General features: G+C 47.8%; 1 protein-coding gene across 3 annotated transcripts in view; it reads right to left on the reverse strand.

Moving 5' to 3' along the window:
- Window positions 1–214: 214 nt before the first annotated feature.
- The window catches only part of UBN1 (ubinuclein 1), a 31,164-nt gene continuing 11,126 nt past the window's right edge, over window positions 215–20,252 (reverse strand). For 2 of the 3 annotated variants that reach the window (XM_044302528.1, XM_044302530.1), the window contains exons 9-18: window positions 19,562–19,691; window positions 15,208–15,326; window positions 13,450–13,569; window positions 12,027–12,170; window positions 8,926–8,976; window positions 8,297–8,339; window positions 4,742–6,655; window positions 4,051–4,297; window positions 3,542–3,634; window positions 215–2,356 (exon numbers count right to left, since the gene is read on the reverse strand). In XM_044302528.1, coding sequence (XP_044158463.1) covers window positions 2,283–2,356; window positions 3,542–3,634; window positions 4,051–4,297; window positions 4,742–6,655; window positions 8,297–8,339; window positions 8,926–8,976; window positions 12,027–12,170; window positions 13,450–13,569; window positions 15,208–15,326; window positions 19,562–19,691 — 2,935 coding nt within the window. In that variant the 3' untranslated portion in view covers window positions 215–2,282. The remainder of the gene's footprint in view (window positions 2,357–3,541; window positions 3,635–4,050; window positions 4,298–4,741; window positions 6,656–8,296; window positions 8,340–8,925; window positions 8,977–12,026; window positions 12,171–13,449; window positions 13,570–15,207; window positions 15,327–19,561; window positions 19,692–20,252) is intronic. The other variant, XM_044302531.1, reaches the window with a different exon arrangement.

The following is a 20,252-nucleotide window of genomic DNA, read 5'->3' on the forward strand; positions in this document are numbered from 1 at the left end:
CAGTCATTAATGCATGTCAATGGAATAAAAATGTCTGATCCGGCATTCCGACAAGTGTCCTGGAATTTTGGACGGAGCTAAAACCGCAGCATGCTGCGCTATTATCTCAGTCCTGAAAAGTCAAAAAAAAGACTGAACTGAAGACGTCTTGATGCATCCTGAACGTATTGCTCTCCATTCAGAATGCATTAGGATAAATGGAGCGTTTTTTCCCCCCGGTAGTGAGCCCCTAGGACGTAACTCTGTGCCGGAAAAGAATAACGCAAGTGTGAAAGTAGCCTAAATTGGTGATTAAGTTTAAATCTCAGGACGACCCCTCTGAAGGGTATGTAAACTTATACAACAGATACAATTTAAACTGCTCCAAGGCATCTGAAACAGAAATCGCCATCCTCATGAAATCCACCATCCACCTACTCTGATTACTAATGACTGGCAAAGGCAGGATTGCTGAACCTTTTCTGCTTTCTGCTAATCCTGCCTTGAGCTGCAGACCAGAGTAATCCGAGACAGACTGGTTACTAGGGACTTGCTGCCTGTCAACCCTGTTGTAACTGCTAGGCCGCATATCCACAGCAACCAAACTGTCAGACAGGAGTAGTTCACCTCAGAAGTGGATTGACTCTGTGCTGCCAGCAGAGAAGGAGATTGATATCATCCCTTACCACAGCTGGTATTAGTAATCAGATTTTCATACGTGAAGAGCTAGCACCTCGAACCAAGAGACAAGTGGAGACACCTACTCATTTTAAATGGCTTGTCCAGGATTAGAAAAAAAAATAAAAATGGCTTCTCTCTTCCAAAACAGTGCCACATCAGTCCACAGGTTGTGCCTGGTACTGCAGCTGAGCTCCATTGAAGTGAATGGGAAAAGGTTGTAATACCACACACATCCTGTGGACCGGTGTGGCGCTGTTTTTGGAAGAAAGCAGCTATGCTTTTCTAATTTAATAAGAAACAACCCTGACACCCCCCCCCCCCCCCCCCAACAATCAGGACAGATCCTCGACCCCCTCAAAACAAGATTATAGGAGGGAGTCGAAAACAAGAGCCCCAAAGAGCGAATATTAAAGGGTTCTGGGGCCAAACTCAAATGGAGCCTAATCGTAGTGTCAAGTTTTCTGCTTTTTATTTCTTCACCAATTTCAAGATCTCTGCTAGCAGTCAGGCAATGAAAGATCCTTGCTTACATTCAGGGGCCAATCATTTAGACCGGCTCGAACAGCTGGAATTTTTACAGTGTATCAGTGTAGGAAATTCTCCCTCCTGTCCAGGCCTTCAGGCTGGTATAGCTGCGCTGATACACTGCGACAAACTGCAGCTGTTTTTCTATGAATGTAATATTCTGCTGCAATGTTTTTCAGGAGCTGGATCGCCTGATTGACGGGGGGTTGTCTTTGATGAAACAGCCCCTTTAAGTGCTCCCCAGTTTGAGGATTAGACCCTCCACCATAGAGCTGCACTGCAGCGAGAAGCTCGGACGTACATTTCTACAATGAATCCAGTATCAAAACCACTATCAAATAGCTATAAAAACGCGTTGTGCCGCCACACGCGCCATCGTACACAGCAAAAGCGCCAACATTCAGCAGAACGGTACAAAACTAGTGCAAGAGGCTGAGCTCAGAAATGCCCTGGCTCCATCAGAGTGCTAGAAACGAACGACCGGAGGAAACGGCGAAGCCCCGCCTCCCGCGACGACTGGTAAAACACATAGTTCTCAAATATTGCAAAAAAAATATTAAAAATAGTTCTTGTCAGTGCCTATAGGGGGGGGGGTGACCACATAGTGCATGTCGTTCCAGGGTGTCCCCCGCCATTGATAACCGTCTCGTGGATTGTCATGACATGGAAGACTTTGGTCCGTAACGCTCTCCCTCCCAGAATCCTTTGCTTCATATGCAATGGCCGCCATCCACTGATCTCAATTGGAGATTTTTTTGCTACATAATTACAGATAAGACTGTTGGTGCCTCCCGTGTCCGTCCACACTGTGATGCCCCCCCGTAGAGGGGGATGGGAGAGACGCCCACCTACCTGTACCTACTGCTAATGTCCCAAATGCCAATGTCAGGTCCGCTCTGCATATACCGGCCATCACCATAGAAATGTATACAAAATAAGGAGCAGACGCGGCGGTATAAATCCGGTCTATTTAAAAAAAAAAAAAAAAAAATTCTAATTTCTACAAATATAAAAGCTGCAGCGTCCGTCCGCTGCCGCCCAGTAGAAAACAAGTCTGAGTCATGGAAAAGCTGCAAGTCCTCAATCCCCCCGGGTCCTCAGGGGTTGTTCGGTCGGCCAGGTCTCATCTGGGAGGGCACAGTTCCCTTGCTGTGAGTGTGCGTGCCATCTGCTGGACAGAGAGAGAACTGCTAGTACAGTCATAAAAATACAAACCCCTCCCCAAATCACATGGGAAGACTTACAGGGGTTGGGATATGCAATGCCTGACCGGCAGGGGTCCGACTGCTGTGACACCCCCCCCCCAACCGATCACAAGTGGCAGAAGCACTCACTGTACCCTGCCGATCCTTCACAGCATATCCTAGCGCTATCATGATACAGCCTATTAATATCTTATGCGTCCTTCCCTATCCTGATGTGTGTATTCTGGCAGCGGCTGTTGTGTCTATAAGGGTTGTCAGCCAACTCATTCAAGCCGTACCTGCTGTCCAGTCCCAAATACTCTGCCCGTGTCAGTATTCACTGCAGTTCTGGCTTTCCATTCATTTACCAGGGCAGCGCTTCAGGTTCCGCACATACAGGATTATCACGGGTAATGACTTTAAGGGGTTAGTCCAGTCCATCTCATACGTTTGGGGGCATATCGCTAGGCTATGCCCCCCAATGTCTCATCTCTAGAACGGAGCCCACAAAGTGAAAGACCGTACATGCACGGCTGAAAATAGCACAGCGGTGAATGGAGCGGTGAGACTTCTGAAAATAGCCGAGTGCGCCGCTCAGCTAATTTTAGGCACTCCTAATGAAATGAATGGAGGGCGGCCGCGCATGCGCAGTCCAATCTTATTCACTTTGCGAGATCTGTTCCGGAAACCCACACCCTAGTGATATGCCCCCCAATGTATGATAACCCTAACCCTTTAAGTTATTACCTAATCCTGTATGTGCGGCTCACCGAGCACAGCGCCATACATTGCATAGCGGATATGCTTGGCATCACAGCTCAGATAAGTTCACTTGGATGGGACTGAGCTGCGCCTAGGCCACGGATCGATAAACGTGATGTCCTATGAAGTAGCCTAAGCGCTCATGGAATGCCACAGCCTCTTCAGACATCCAATTGGCGGAGTTGCAGGGAGTCGGAGCGCAGTCTCCCGCCGAGGCCATATACAATCTAATCCCCTCCCCCCACATACAGACCACGTGCAGGCCACTATCCGCTCTTTGGCTCATATTAATGTATATAAGCAGCAATTGTCTATATCACAATGAGGTTTCTGTGCTCATCTGCCCCAGCCCAGGAACGGCCCGCTGCCCGGCCCACCTCCCCACACAGAGGCCCGCATAATGCCACTACCTGTCTGTGCTGGCTGCATGTGTCCAGATACGGCCTGGTGAGGGATGGGGGTGGAAGGATGGCCTGTGCTGGTGTGTAGACCACCCAGGATACCTGGAAAGAGAGAGGGGGGCACATAGTCAGAGATCTCTGTAATCCCCGGGAGTCAACACAAAACTTCAGCAACTTTTAACCAGCCCGCACCTCCACCTGCAATTTTACCTCAGCAGCTGTGAATGGTATAAAGTTTTAGCCCCTAGATCTGAAGAGGAATGTCCCCCATTTACTGACAGCAAGCAGAGCTCTTGAAAATGGTGAGGAATTGAAATGCAAAGCCTATTGGAAAGTTGCCAAACTTTTCGTAATGCAACGATTAAACAGCCGAGGCCTTCTTCAAGAGCAGCACTCTTCACCGGCTGCACGGTCGGCTATGGCTTTAGACACGCCCATTGCACCATGTAAGAAGCTCCGCCCATTCCTGAGAAATAATTACTGCAATTCTTACGATGCCGTATAACGAGTGTACTTACTCCTTTGCAGTCCATGGTTGAAGGTGCCCGGGGCCGGCCCGGTGACAATGGCATCTTTCGAAGCTCTGGCTTTTGGAGGAGGATCAGTGGTAAAGGACACGACGTGCAAAGGAAAGGTGGTGATGGGGGAGAGGAGGCCGAGCGCGGCCGGTGCGGGCATCCTCACGCCGTTCTGTTTGTAAGACGAGGTCAGGATGGTCAGCGGGGCTGGGCCTAGCAAGCCAGGAGCTGCACTGCCCTTCTGTGACTGCAAGGGATACAAGCCACATACATAACATTGAGCGCCTCAACTCTGCCACATGGGCCAGAAAATTAAAAGGGGTTGTCTAGGATTAGAATAACATGGCCTCTTTCTTGCAGGAAGAGCACCACACCGATCCACAGGTTTTATGTGTAATTGCAGCCCAGCCTCATTCAATGAAGGCAAGCTGCAATACCAGACACAACCTATGCATGCGCATTGCGCCGTTTCTGGTAGAAAGTGGACATGTATTTTTTTTTTATCCTGTACAACCTCTTTAAAGTGGTTTTCTGAGATTTTCATACTAATGACCTATGCACAGGTTCTGATCAATGGGGGTCCGACTCCCAGAGGATAGGTCATGAGTATGAAAATCTCTAAAAACCCTTCCAATGAGGAAAAGTGATGTCATTATATTACCGACCCCCAGTAAACCAATGTCTTACTTACACTGACGATCGACGTCGCATTTCCTCCTCCAGCCACCATAGAGGATGTCAGTAACTTGGCCACTCCTTGCGTTCCTCCTCCAGAGCTTTGAGGAGCCATCAGGGTCAGTTTCTGGGGAGGGGGCTTTTTGGTGGACATTGTGGTGGTGTTACGACTGGCAGATGTAGGGGGTTGGTTCAGGGTTGTGGTGGTGTTACGACTGGCAGATGTAGGGGGTTGGTTCAGGGTTGCTGTGGGGTTACGACTGGCAGATGTAGGGGGTTGGTTCAGGGTTGCCGTGGGGTTACGACTGGCAGATGTAGGGGGTTGGTTCAGGGTTGCCGTGGGGTTACGACTGGCAGATGTAGGGGGTTGGTTCAGGGTTGCCGTGGGGTTACGACTGGCAGATGTAGGGGGTTGGTTCAGGGTTGCCGTGGGGTTACGACTGGCAGATGTAGGGGGTTGGTTCAGGGTTGCCGTGGGGTTACGACTGGCAGATGTAGGGGGTTGGTTCAGGGTTGCCGTGGGGTTACGACTGGCAGATGTAGGGGGTTGGTTCAGGGTTGCCGTGGGGTTACGACTGGCAGATGTAGGGAGTTGGTTCAGGGTTGCATTGGGGTTACGACTGGCAGATGTAGGGGGTTGGTTCAGTGTTGTGGTAGGGTTACGACTGGCAGATGTAGGGGGTTGGTATAGTGTTGTGGTGGGGTTACGACTGGCAGATGTAGGGGGTTGGTTCAGTGTTGTGGTAGGGTTACGACTGGCAGATGTAGGGGGTTGGTTCAGTGTTGCTGTGGGGTTACGACTGGCAGATGTAGGGGGTTGGTTCAGTGTTGTGGTGGGGTTACGACTGGAAGATGTAGGGGGTTGGTTCAGTGTTGTGGTAGGGTTACGACTGGCAGATGTAGGGGGTTGGTTCAGTGTTGTGGTAGGGTTACGACTGGCAGATGTAGGGGGTTGGTTCAGTGTTGCTGTGGGGTTACGACTGGCAGATGTAGGGGGTTGGTTCAGTGTTGTGGTGGGGTTACGACTGGCAGATGTAGGGGGTTGGTTCAGTGTTGTGGTAGGGTTACGACTGGCAGATGTAGGGGGTTGGTTCAGGGTTGTGGTGGGCTTTTGCCCACTAGTGTTACCATGCGGAGGAGCGGGGAGTCTGTTGATAGCTCCTCTGTAGACCTGAGCTCCAACAAGGCCAGGGTTACTGGGAGTCTTGACTATGAATCCCAAAGGAACTACAGGCTTGTGACTGGTACCTGAAGGAGATGAGGAAGGAGGGATGCCCTGGGGTTTGACTGGTTTGGTCTGAGGGGTGAGAGGCTGCTGTGACGGTGAAGGTGCGGAGACCTTGGCGCCCCCACTCTGGATCGGATGAGTAAAGCTCCCCTTGGTGGCTTGGTTGCTCATTTGGTAGACCTTCACTGAGGACTGCACAACCGGGTTTGCAGCTTGAGTCTTGGCTGGCCCCGGTTGGTGCTGAGACGGAGCCTTCTGCTTCGTTTCAGACGCAGGTTTTGGGAGGGACACCTGAGGCATCATCATCTTCTCAGAGCCCGTAGCCATAAACTTATTATGGAAAACTGGCCGTGCTGATGGCTGTAAAGTAATGGTGGCAGATACAGGAGGGCATGGCTTCTTCTTCTCCTCCACCACCATGATGGGTTTTTCAGAACCAGAAGATTTCGAGGGGGCTGGAAACTCAAAAACCAGGCCGGAGGCTCTGCCCGAAAGAGCCGTCAGGTGTTCTGAAACGCCATCCAGGGAGGGAGGGTTGTGGATCAGATCTCCATCCAGGGAGTTGTCCTGAGTGTCAGCAGACACCAAGGACCCTCCGGCAAATGCAACAGAGGCAGGACTGTCCCTGGCGGTGGTGACCGCAGGTCCTTGGGATTCCGCAGAGGGGCCTGGAGCGCTCTTGTCCTGCTTATTAGAAGATTCCTATAATAAGAATGGAAGAGATAGCACAACATGACCACAAGCAGATGGATAGTCCTGTCAGATAACGATGACAAGCAGGGGACCATTTTTCAAAAGGATAAATCATCCTTAAAGGAACTAAGTCTGGTCCCTTTAATGACCACCTCTATGCGGTCCTAACAGTGGGCTCTTGACAGTGACTGGTCAGAAGAGACTATAGGAGCCGTGTGTGGATGTTTAAAGGCGTCCTCCCACAAATCACACAGGATTGTCGAGACCCCCACCAATCATGAGAACTTGGCCACAAGTCCCCCTGTTCCTTCTCACAGCACAACACGTTCTAGCGATTAGTGGGGGGTCTCAGCAGTTGGGGCCCTTGTGATCATATATCATCAATTATGTATCCCTAGATACTACTAATTTATGGAAAGACATTTGTAAAAGGGTTGTGTCACCTGGGGGATCCGCACCTATCTCCAGAACTGTACCCCGAAAGTGAAGGAGAGCGCACTCGGCTATTTTCAGAAGTCCCGTAGAAATGATCTGAGGGCGGTCACACAAGCATGGCTGCTCTGCTCACGTCGGGGGGTCCCGTTCTAGAAAATAGGAGCAGGTCCTAGAGGTGGGACTTGCACCTGACACTGGTGGCATATCCTAGTGATATGCCTCAAAGTCTGAGATGAGACAACCCCTTTAAGGCAAAACAGACTGAAGTGCAATGTCAGGAGAGGAGAGGAGGAGTCTTCAGCAGCTTATTCCCATTTCTGAATGTAAGGACATAGAGGTCAGGAGGCAAAAGCTGCCGGCTGAACTACTGAAGGTGTACGACTATTTCTGGGTCCGCAGCCGGTCCACAATTTTGTAGAACGGATGCGGACCCATTCATTTCAACAAGGCTGCAAAAGATGCAGACAGCACACCGCGTGCTGTCCACATCCGTAGGTCCATTCCAAGGCCCCGCAAAAAATACATAGCATGTCCTTTTCTTGTCTGCAATCATGGACAAGAATAGGCATTTCTATCATAGGGCTGGCCGTGTGTGTTCTGCAAAATGCGGAACACACAAGGCCGGTACCCATGTTTTGCGGATCCGCAATTTACGGACTGCAAAAACACTTATGCTCGCGTGAGTGGACCCTTAAATGAGTCTTATGTGGACATCAGCTGGACCCTATGATAATAGCGGGGCGGACTGTGATGGGCTAGCAGGCCTCGCACCCAAAGGCAGATGCCGAGCGAGATAAAGCTGGGGTGGTTGGATTTCAAAATGCCCGTTCCTTTTGCTCTCAGGAACATAAGCCGCTGCCAGAGCAGTCTGGAGGAGGTCAGAGATGTCTTCACCTCTTCGTGGGCAGGACGCATGGTGACTGGGCTAGGCACACTAGAGAGAGAAACGAGCGCTCAGATGAAAGCTACCTAATGAGCATGGCCGACCCTAGAGCCGGTAGGAGGCATCAGCCTGCACATCAGCTTATTGAGGCTTTAACGCTGGCCATAGACATGAGATTTATCTGCAGACCACCGGCTGACAATCTGATGCCTGTGGTGGTCATAGAGTTTCCGGCCAACACCCCCCCCCCGAGCCAGGATCTTTCCCTCTGGTCACTGAACGAAAATCTGTACACAATGTCTTCACGAGAAATAGTCACCAAATCACATTACCTTTGCTCGGATTTTCGGGGGAATGACCGTTTTGTTCTTTGCCCTGCAAACAGTAACAAAACCAATGATATAATGAATGAACATGGAGATCGGGACCAGGTCACAGCCTCCGAATGTAAACAGCAAGCAGAGATCTTGGAAACAGTGGAAACACAAAGCACATGACAAATCTGCAGAAGCGTTATTCCGGTTATATGACGTTACACCCCCCCCGCGCGACAAGACGCCCCAAAGAAGCTCATGTACTTCTTGGGGCGTCAGGCGTTTTACAGCGCGATCGTACGCTCTGTAAAACGCTCAGGTGTGAACCATTCCCATAGGGAATCATTGGTTCTTGCCTGTTGAGCGTTTTACAGCGCGTAGGAACGCGCTGTAAAACGCTCAGGTGTGAACCCAGCCTTACTGCTGGGATCCCTACCGGGACCCCATACCCCGTGACCGGTCAGACAGCCACGTACAGCCCCAGTATGATCACAGTAGGCGCACACCCATTTGGGGTAACAGCCTATGGTCTAGACTGATAAACTGTAACAAATTCCCAGCTCTGAGCAGGACCGCAACTAGTGCTCAGATCAAGAGTATTTCCATTCACTGACAGTAAGCAGCTCATTGATAACGGTGATACTCACATCGGGGGGCGGAGCTGGGGGTACACACGTCTGGTCTCCCTGAAGAGCGTCCTGCAAACGACAAAGTGAGAGGAAGAGTGTGAGACGCTGCGGCTCCGCCACCGGTCACGTACCCCTCGGCCTCCGTAGGAAGCCATTTGCCAATCACAGCGCGGCTTCCATTTCATATAATGCCGTTGGCTCTTCAAAGCTGCACTGTGATTGGCCGCTATGGTTTTCTCTGCTGACAATTTCCATAAATCTCCCCCAGAGTGTTTTTTTTACGAGGGTCGTTAGGTCACTGTTACGGAGCCCTGCTTTAACCCCTTAAAGACCGGGCCCATTTTTATTTTAGATTTTTCCCTCTCCATAGCCATAACCTTTTTATTTTTCTGTTAACGTAGCCATGTGAGGGCTTATTTTTTTTTGCAAGACAAGATGCGTTTTATTTAATGCTGCCTTTTAATTTACCAGGTCTTGTATTGGAAAACAGGGAAAGAAAAATTCTTAGTGGGATAAAATTAGAAAAAAAATTACAAAATTAAATAAAATAAAAAAAATTCCGCCAAGGTTTTTGGGGTTTTGACATCACGGCGTTCACTGTGCGCTAAAAATGACGTCCTTATTCTGCAGCTCAATACGATTACAGAGAAACTTGTATCGTTTTATTTAGTTTAATTACTTTTAAATCCCTAGGCTTGTGCCATTCAACCTTCAGATCACAGATCCAGTGGATTCGTTCAAAAGCTTCGATGTTCCCGTACAGCACTAAAATGTATGGGCTCCGAGGAGCCAAAGTTAGTTTCGCCTGAAGTCGCACAAGACTTTGGTTAATTCCTACAGTATTCATATCGGAGTATTGAATCCAAACTGGGCTTTGGTCCTACTGGCCGGTACCTCGGTACCAAAGCCCAGTCCGGATTGCTGTTGGAAAAGATGACTAAAATAAATGGCGAACCACATGTTTTATTATGCCCCGATTATGGCGTTCACAGCACAGGATTTTTTTTTTTTTTTAGTTTAATAGTTCTGACTTTTTGGACACAGCGAAACCCAAAATGTTTATTTTTCTTATTGTTTATATATTTTTATATGTAAAATTGGGAAACATTTTTATTTATTTATTATTATTATTATATTTTTTTTTACTTGTCACTTAATAACTATTAGCCCCCTTAGGCCCCTTTCACACTGGGGCGAGAATTCCGCCCGGATGCGATGCGTGAGGTGATGAATATTAAAGGAGACCACGGCACTCGTTTTTTCGTATGTAAGAAAATTTTTTTTATATTTTCATATTTTCATTTCATGATATAATTTTCATTTCATTTCATGATATTATTCCAAAATTTCATTGTTTTAAAGCATCCAGGAATGCAAAAGACTTGGCCAACGTTTAACGTTTCGGTCCTTGTATGGGACCTTGATCACGGCCTGGAGTAAAATACAATGTAATATGTCAGGAGACATTATATATAATAAGATAGTATATATTACATCATTGTTCATGGTATATATTACAAGTATGTCAAAAATAGTCAGCTCTCATATCACTTGGGAGCACAGAGGATGACAGGTAAGTATACTGTCATATTATATAGGTATCATCTATAGTAGAGTTGCATACAGTTGGGTATAGTAGTATGATAATAGAGCTACACGTAGTTGAGTACAGTTAAGTACAACATTGGGCGGCAAAATTGAAAATAGGAAAAAGGAAGAGAAAACAAGAAAAGGCAAGACAAAAATACATGAAGGAGCTGGAGTCCACAAGCAATAAGGCGATAGTGTATCATGCGAAATTCATGGTTGACAATGGCAAGGTTGGGCCGACAATATGGCAGGGCTTCTCTGGGGTGACAAGACCTGTAGGGTATTGCAGAGGTTAAGTACTTAACCTCTGCAATACCCTACAGGTCTTGTCACCCCAGAGAAGCCCTGCCATATTGTCGGCCCAACCTTGCCATTGTCAACCATGAATTTCGCATGATACACTATCGCCTTATTGCTTGTGGACTCCAGCTCCTTCATGTATTTTTGTCTTGCCTTTTCTTGTTTTCTCTTCCTTTTTCCTATTTTCAATTTTGCCGCCCAATGTTGTACTTAACTGTACTCAACTACGTGTAGCTCTATTATCATACTACTATACCCAACTGTATGCAACTCTACTATAGATGATACCTATATAATATGACAGTATACTTACCTGTCATCCTCTGTGCTCCCAAGTGATATGAGAGCTGACTATTTTTGACATACTTGTAATATATACCATGAACAATGATGTAATATATACTATCTTATTATATATAATGTCTCCTGACATATTACATTGTATTTTACTCCAGGCCGTGATCAAGGTCCCATACAAGGACCGAAACGTTAAACGTTGGCCAAGTCTTTTGCATTCCTGGATGCTTTAAAACAATGAAATTTTGGAATAATATCATGAAATGAAAATTATATCATGAAATGAAAATATGAAAATATAAAAATAGTTTTCTTACATACGAAAAAACGAGTGCCGTGGTCTCCTTTAATATTCATTATCTCACATTACCACTGAGCACCGTGCAAAAAAGATTTTTTCAGGAGTGCCGTCCAACTCAAGTGTATCGCGATGCGTGAGGTGAACGCATTGCACCCGCACTGAATCTGGACCCATTCATTTCTATGGGGCTGTGCACACGAGCGGTGATTTTCATGCATCACGTAAAAATCGCAGCATGCTCTATTGTGTGCGTTTTTCACACAACGCAGGCCCCATAGAAATGAATGGGTCTGCGTGAAAAAAATCGCAAGAATTCGCAACTTTAGCAGTCCCATTGAAATGAATGGGTCCGCACCCGTTCCGCGACAGGGTTCAGCACCATCGCCATTCCCAGTCATTGCGGCCGGGTGCCTTTTGCGTCAAGGGGTTAAAGAACAACTGACACCCCCCAAATAAAAAAAAAAACACTACACTGTAAAGATCCCCCTCTTTGGTTGAGCCTTGGAAAAGCTGGGTGGTGACCAAATCTCGGCTGCCATTACATAGGGGTTGTCTGGGTGGGTTTGCCCTTCAGGAGTTTAGGAAAGCTGGGTGACCCCATTTCTCTGTACTTGACTTTCTCCCAACATACCGAGCCTGCATCCAACCGCGGGGCCACAAAGGTCTGACCTCCTCATCCAGGAAGCTCTTTAAATATTCCTCCAGGCTGGAGGCGCCACATCCCCCGGGCTCATATATATCCACCTTCATTCGCACCAGCTGGCACAGCAGCTGCCTGCAGAGACAGAGTGAGTGAGGGCACAGAAGAGGAGAAGCTGGCGGCGGGCACACAATGGCGGCTGGTCAGGAAGCCGATTAACCCTTTGAGGATTTTCTGTTCTTGCATTACCATTTTTTACTCCCGACCTTCCCGGAGCCATAACCTTTTTTACTTTACCGGTCACACAGCCGAGTGAGGGCTTGTTTTTTGCGGGACAAGTTATACCTTTTAATGGCCCCATTGCATACAGTGTAGTGGGTAGATGGCAAAAAATGTACAAATGGGATGGAATTGGAAAAACTCAATCTCTGGATCAGAACAATTACAACCACATTTATATAGTTTTTCCTTGTGTTTTAATGCAAAAAATAAATAAAATAAAATGTATTCAGTTTTTGGGGGTTGGTGACGCAACGTAATGAATATGCCAAGAATCGGCTGGAAAAATACCACTGCAAGCAGCGGTACTTGTCCGACCGATTCTCAGCCGGTCCCAATTATAGTTAATGGGGCCAGACAGCATCCATGTCGCTTCTGGCAATGCCGGTTACAGAGAGATCTGGCAGGCTGTTCCCTGCCGAATCGCACGCACGCTAGTGGGAAACTAGCCTGACGTGATTTAATACATTAGTGTACGGAAAATTCGGTATATTTCGATGCAGTGCTGCCACCTGCAGTGAAATACACCCGGAATGGGCCAGGAAGCATTGCAGAGGCTCAGGACTATCATCACTAAGAAAAGCCTTCCCCGATCTCAGTGAGAGGAAGGTGTTCCAGCCTCGGGAGCGCAGCCATCCCGGGTTTTCCACTCTCGGATGGCGTGGTCACATGGCATCTGAGGGGCTAAATGTCTGCGATCTGCATTATCGCCGATCACAGACATTAGCCCCGGGTGTCTGCGAGCGCCGTCTTTAAAGAGCCGACATCCACCGTACATGTATTCCAGTTTCCTGTAAAAGAGGTTGTTCAGGATTTCGATACTGGTGATTAAAGGGTTATCAGAGTTATCTCCAGTGCCCGCCATTGCAGCCACCGATGGCACAGGTTCAGCTCCTTACCATTCATATTTCCCGTCCACTAATGGACGGTCTCCTGTACTTAACCATGACACAGGAGGTATGGATGACTACTGTAGAAGACGTCTTACCCATCCAGGTCAGTATCTCCAGATATGTAGATACGATAATAATCTATTTTTTTTCTGGTTTCACCCAAAAACCTTTGGAGAGCATTACACAGCAGCCCCCAGATTACCAGATGCCATAGCGAGTGTGGTCACATACAGACCCCTCACCTGATCTCCTCCGTCCACTGGAACTTCTTGCGGGGTCCGGCTGCTTTCTTGCTCCCCTTGTCCTCTTCCTCCTCCTCCGAGAGCGTCTTCTGCTCCTTCTCCTTGTCTTCAGACAACATCCTGACAGATTTAAAGTTATAATCAGGGGCGGCAGCGTTAATTATTTGGCAGGTTTAACCCTTTCATCACATAACCCCTCCCAACCAGGATATCTTCTGGAGAGTAGACACCTGGCACATTACGAAGATACCGCTGTACCCTCAGGGGAGGCTTCGTGTGATTGTGCATCAGTGAGATGTTTTGTAAGAAATGCATAAAAATTCACATTTGTGGCTAAAAGAACCTGCGACAAACAAAACCTACTACTAATAATAAAGGTACAGGACGTGCGGAGCGCACACCGGTCACTGATGTCTTCATGCACAAAATCACCAGAACTGAAAAGATCAAATACATATCCAAGAGGCAGATGTTCGGAAATGTCGCAGTCATGGAGGCAGCGAAAGTCCTGATTGGGTGTAAGGCGATTAATGGGATTGTTTCACCTGGGACATTGATGGCATATCCTAGCAAAATACCATCAGAGTCAGAAAGGTGCAGGACCCACCTCATCTTTAAAACGGCCCCCCGAAAGTGAAGGAGCGCTCTCCATTACGGATGAGTGAACCCGAACGGCAAAGTCCAGATTCGTACCGAACTTTGCGAGTTCCTTTTTCACTGAAGTCCGGGTTCGGGTGATTTTATTATTGTCCGTTATAACGGAAAGTAATAGCATTCTTAAGACTGAATGCAAAACAATATGGACATTTAGGGGTTAAAAAACAACTCCCCTCATCCACTTGATTGCGCTGCAGCAGCTTCTTCCATCTTCACTGAACAGGACCTGCGATGACGTCACCACGTGGGAGAGCGCAGTGACATCACGGCAGGTCCTGTTCAGTGAAGATAGAAGAAGAAGCTGCTGCAGCGCAATCAAGTGGGTGAGGGGAGTTGTTTTTTGGTTGTTGCTTTTTAACCCCTAAATGGCCATATTGTTTTGCATTCTGTCTTAAGAATGCTATTATTTTCCGATATAACCAAGTTATAATGGAAAATAATAAAATGAAGTTCTGGTCCAGAACCTAAACGTTGACCTGAAGTTCGGCTGAAACACGGGTTCACTCATCCCTACTCTCCATTCATTTCTATGGGAGTTCAGCTATTTTCAGCAGTCCCACAGAAATGACTGGAGGGTGGGTAAGCACGCGCGGCTGCTCTCCGCTCACTTTGGGGGTCCCATTCTGGATACAGGTGCCGGTCCCCACAGTTGGGATTAGCAAATTGCCGCCAATGCCTCCTCAGATTAGATAACCCATTTAAATACAGAAGCAATCTCTTCCTCAAGTTTCAATACCACTGCTTGCTGAGAGTGAATGGCCAAAGGGACGCTGTCTTTGTGCTGTAAACGTTTTACGGTGAATTGCTGCGGTTTTGTAATGCACTTTTCTAGTTAAAGGAGTGCATGGCTTTGCCACACAGCACAAGGACCCTCAGATTTGTCATGTCGCAGATGGGACTGGGGGTTACCCCATTTAATGGACTGCAGCTGCATGAATGGCAGTACTACAATTCCCAGCTTGCCTACATGTGAGAGGGTTACAACCGCCATGGTGTGGGGGATCTCTGCTGTAAACAACAGGGCTACCTAGTCTGGGATTGGATGTAACCTTTCCCCACCCCACAACCAGGAGGCAGCAATGAGAAGATGGACTCTCTTACTTGGCATATCTGGCTTCGTTATGCACCTTTAACTCTGCATGATACTTGACGATCTGTTCCGGAATCGCCTTCGCCACCGCTTCTTTCAGCTTTCGTAAAGGTTCTCGCAACCGCTCTCCCTGCAGAGGGAAAAGAAAAATTTACTTACAGGTCCGCCATCTGATCCCTGAGCAAAGGCAGCGTCACATGCAGAAGAGTGAATATTACAGTACTGTATACCCAACACATGTAGAGGCACTTATTGTTGTGTTTTACATTTAGTGGTTACACTACTGATTGCCTACTCTTGACGTGTGCTTGTTTTTATTATTATGTAGTGATTTTTATATAGTAAAAATTAACTTTTAATTGGTCAAGTTTAATAGATAGTGAAAACTTATAACTAACCTACTTAAATCATATATTTAAAACTTTCATCAGTGGGCCTTTGCTGGTGCTGTACTGAATATATTGATTTACTGGCAGCCGTTTGACAATGGCAGCTGTAGCTTAAATCGGCTAGCTATTTGCCTCTCTGTATGCTGAGATGGATGTTTGTATCCGTTATAGTGTAGCAGTGGTTTGCAACATTGTCAGCAGGCTGTTCAATATTGGTGCCTATTTGGCACTGTATCGTAACGTTTAGTGGTAGTGCAGATGCCGAAGTGGCTGCCTGCTGCCCATCTAGTTACTTCAGTTCGGTCTGTTATTAAGATTGCAGCACTGTCTTTTACTGTGCTGTCTTCTTATGACGGCGCAGTCACTCGCTGAACTACCAGCTTTCTGATCATTAGCCAGCACCCCCCAAATTGGTCCACTGTGATCTAAAATCTTAAACGCTGCCCCCCGACATGTTTCGCCATGGATATGGCGTCCTCAGGGGATCGGGCAGTCTATGGAGAGAGTGGCGTGACCGGATGTATTTAACACCTCCTACTGATGTGACGCAATACTTTCCAACCAATAGCCGTGCTCCTCTTAGAGCTAGTTCCTATTATTTCTTTTTATGATCTTTGATTGGCTGTTGGTATCGCCCAGCTCTAAAGTCGGTACCGACTAGCCGTCATAAGAAGACAGCACAGTAAAAGACAGTGCTGCAATCTTAATAACAGACCGAACTGAAGTAACTAGATGGGCAGCAGGCAGCCACTTCCGCATCTGCACTACCACTAAACGTTACGATACAGTGCCAAATAGGCACCAATATTGAACAGCCTGCTGACAATGTTGCAAACCACTGCTACACTATAACTGATACAAACATCCATCTCAGCATACAGAGAGGCAAATAGCTAGCCGATTTAGGGCTCTTTCACACTTGAGTTATAGTCTTCCGGCATAGAGTTCCGTCGTCGGGGCTCTATGCCGGAAGAATACTGATCAGGATTTTCCTAATGCATTCTGAATGGACAGTCCGTCCTTCAGGATGCATCAGGATGTCTTCCGTTCCGGTACGGAACGTTTTTTGGCCGCAGCAAATAGCGCAGCATGCTGCGCTTTTTGCTCCGGCCAAAAATCCGGAACACTTGCCGCAAGGCCGGATCCGGAATGAATGCCCATTGAAAGGCATTCATCCGGATCCGGCCTTAAGCTAAACGTCGTTTCGGCGCATTGCCGGATGCGACGTTTAGCTTTTTCTCAATGGTTACCCTGGCTGCCAGGACGCTAAAGTCCTGGCAGCCATGGTAAAATGTAGTGGGGAGCGGGGAGCAGCATACTTACCATCCGTGCGGCTCCCGGGGCGCTCCAGAGTGACGTCAGGGCGCCCCATGCGCATGGATGACGTGATCGCATGGATCACATGATCCATGCGCATGGGGCGCTCTGACGTCACTCTGGAGCGCCCCGGGAGCCGCACGGACTGTAAGTATACCGCTCCCCCGCTCCCCGCTCCTACTATGGCAACCAGGACTTTAATAGCGTCCTGGGTACCATAGTAACACTGAAAGCATTTTGAAGACGGATCCGTCTTCAAATGCTTTCAGTACACTTGCGTTATTCCGGATCCGGCGTGTAAATCCGGCAAGTGGAGTACACGCCGGATCCGGACAACGCAAGTGTGAAAGAGGCCTTAAGCTACAGCTGCCATTGTCAAACGGCTGCCAGTAAATCAATATATTCAGTACAGCACCAGCAAAGGCCCACTGATGAAAGTTTTAAATATATGATTTAAGTAGGTTAGTTATAAGTTTTCACTATCTATTAAACTTGACCAATTAAAAGTTAATTTTTACTATATAAAAATCACTACATAATAATAAAAACAAGCACACGTCAAGAGTAGGCAATCAGTAGTGTAACCACTAAATGTAAAACACAACATGCAGAAGAGGACGCCATGATGTCCTAGTGAGGTCACAGCCATGCCGTCACGTGCAGAAGGACGACATGATCACACGATTATGCCAGATAACAAGATTTTTGTGGACTCGCCTGTAAAATCTTTCTCGCCGAGTTCATTGGGGGACACAGGACCATAGATATAGCTGCTGCTGCTGCCACTAGGAGGCGACACTAGGCTAAAAAGTGTTAACTCCTCCTCTGCTGGCTATAACCCCTCCAGCCTGGAGAGAGCATAGCAGTTTGTGCACAAGCAGTAGGAGAATAAATCACAAATGAAATAACAGTACAACAACCAGTAGGTCCGAACCCATAACAGGGGACCCCACCAGTCAAACAACCGCCGCCACATGCAGCAAAATTAGAGAACAAGCAAAGGGTGGGGGCCGTGTCCCCCAAAGAACTCAGCGAGAAAGATTTTACAGGCGAGTCCACAAAAATCTTGTTTTCTCGCTGGTATCATTGGGGGACACAGGGTCGTGGGACGCTCCAAAGCAGTACCATGGGGAGAAAACAAAAGACCTGAACCAATCTAAGGCTGGCCACGAGATCCCGCATGGAATGGGGGAAAAGGATGCACAGGAACCCCTAATAGGACTGGAAAAGCATGAACGCATATAACACGCAGTGACAGGCTGGGAAGAAGAGGAAAAGCTCCGTCAAACGAAGCCAAAGGGCTGGAGACACTTCAGAAGACGTGGCTAGCATCACCGAATATCCACAAGAAGGACAAACAGTTTTGATGACTGAAAATTAAGTCATGAAGGAACCTCAGGAAATTGAGGACCACAGAACCACCTTGGATGACCAGATTGGACAACCAGGACATCATACATGACCTCAGGCCCCACAGAAAACTGAGGGGGGGTCTATCCAACAGAAATAAGTCTGTGTAATCCAGGTACGTATAAGACCTGGCCAAGCCTAGGGACAGGTAGACCCAGACAAAACCTCACCAAATGCGTAGGCACCAGGAAGGGATATTTCAACAGAAGAGAACTTGGAAATCCGCCATGAAAGCATCGAGGAAAATGGCAGAAGACCAGTTCTGGAACGACCACCCAGGTGGATTAAGAAACAGAGATAGAGATGGGCACAGGAGATGAAAACCCACATGGGAACCCATCGGTGGCACTGACCAGAAAAAAAAAAAAAAAAAAAACACACATGAATGGTAAGTAGTCTGGGAGGATAAACAGTGTCCTCGAGGATCAGGAACACCTGAGCCATGCCGCGGAGAGAAATGTCGTGTACGAGGACAATCACACGAAACTCTGTCACCGGATAAAGGCAAGACTGACCGAGGCTGGATCCAGGACAAGGCCATGGCTGGAGCTAGACAGGGGAAATATCTAGAGACGTCGCTGTGAGTACACTCATGGGAGCGGAGTAACAACCGCCGCGTACAGCTCTGCCCAAAAAAGGGGGGAATGTGCCTGAAGGGGAGAATGTGGCTGGAGATAGGAGAAATACTCCGCCCGAAGGGGAGTGTGACGTCGAAGACCAACGCTACAAACGTACCAGAGAAAAAAAAATGGTCAAAAAGAAGGAGCGGCACCTCCACCGCAGCGATACACAAATTCCAAAGAATGTGGACAGAAACAGTAGCGAGTGAAAATATAGCAGAATTGACCCTGCACAGGGAGGTCTGCCTCCTACTGCTTGTGCACAAACTGCTATGCTCTCTCCAGCTGGAGGGGTATAGCCGGCACTAACACTTTTTAGCCTAGTGTCGCCTCCTAGTGGCAGCAGCAGCAGCTATATCCACGGTCCTGTGTCCTCCAATGATACGAGCGAGAAAAAACATTTTGCAACCTTCTAACAGACTTTGTATTCCAATTCGTCACCGTTACCCAAATCTCTGCTTGCTGTCAGTGACTGGAAACACTCCTTTCATTCCATTCAGAGGATAAAATGCCTTTTCAGCCGAGCTCACAAAGTGTCAGTGCAGGTATCTCTTCAGTGCTACAAGCTGCAGTCACTATGAAGATGCCAGGAATGAGGATGGCAGTGATGTCCACCGCCCGCTGCTTACCTTTTTTTGTAAGTAGAGGCGGCTGGTCCACCTCACCAGCATATCCTTGCTGCAGGGGAGGATGGAAGAGAGATTGCTGAATACAGAAGAGCGCTGGCCGGAGCTCAGGTCCCGAGACTGCAGGTAAATGCTTCAATACAAAAATAGGCAACATTAGAGAGAGTGCAGGGAGTGCAACAGGTAACATTAGGGAGAGAGCATGGGGTGCAACAGGTAACATTAGAGAGAGTGCAGGGAGTGCAACAGGTAACATTAGGGAGAGAGCATGGGGTGCAACAGGTAACATTAGAGAGAGTGCAGGGAGTGCAACAGGTAACATTAGAGAGCGTGCAGGGAGTGCAACAGGTAACATTAGAGAGAGTGCAGGGAGTGCAACAGGTAACATTAGGGAGAGTGCAGGAGGTGCAATAGGTAACATTAGGGAGAGTGCAGGGGGTGCAATAGGTAACATTAGGGAGAGTGCAGGAGGTGCAATAGGTAACATTAGGGAGAGTGCAGGAGGTGCAATAGGTAACATTAGAGAGAGTGCAGGGAGTGCAACAGGTAACATTAGGGAGAGAGCATGGGGTGCAACAGGTAACATTAGAGAGAGTGCAGGGAGTGCAACAGGTAACATTAGAGAGCGTGCAGGGAGTGCAACAGGTAACATTAGAGAGAGTGCAGGGAGTGCAACAGGTAACATTAGAGAGAG

Source organism: Bufo gargarizans, chromosome 8 (genome assembly GCF_014858855.1).
Source record: "Bufo gargarizans isolate SCDJY-AF-19 chromosome 8, ASM1485885v1, whole genome shotgun sequence".
NCBI lineage: Eukaryota > Metazoa > Chordata > Amphibia > Anura > Bufonidae > Bufo > Bufo gargarizans.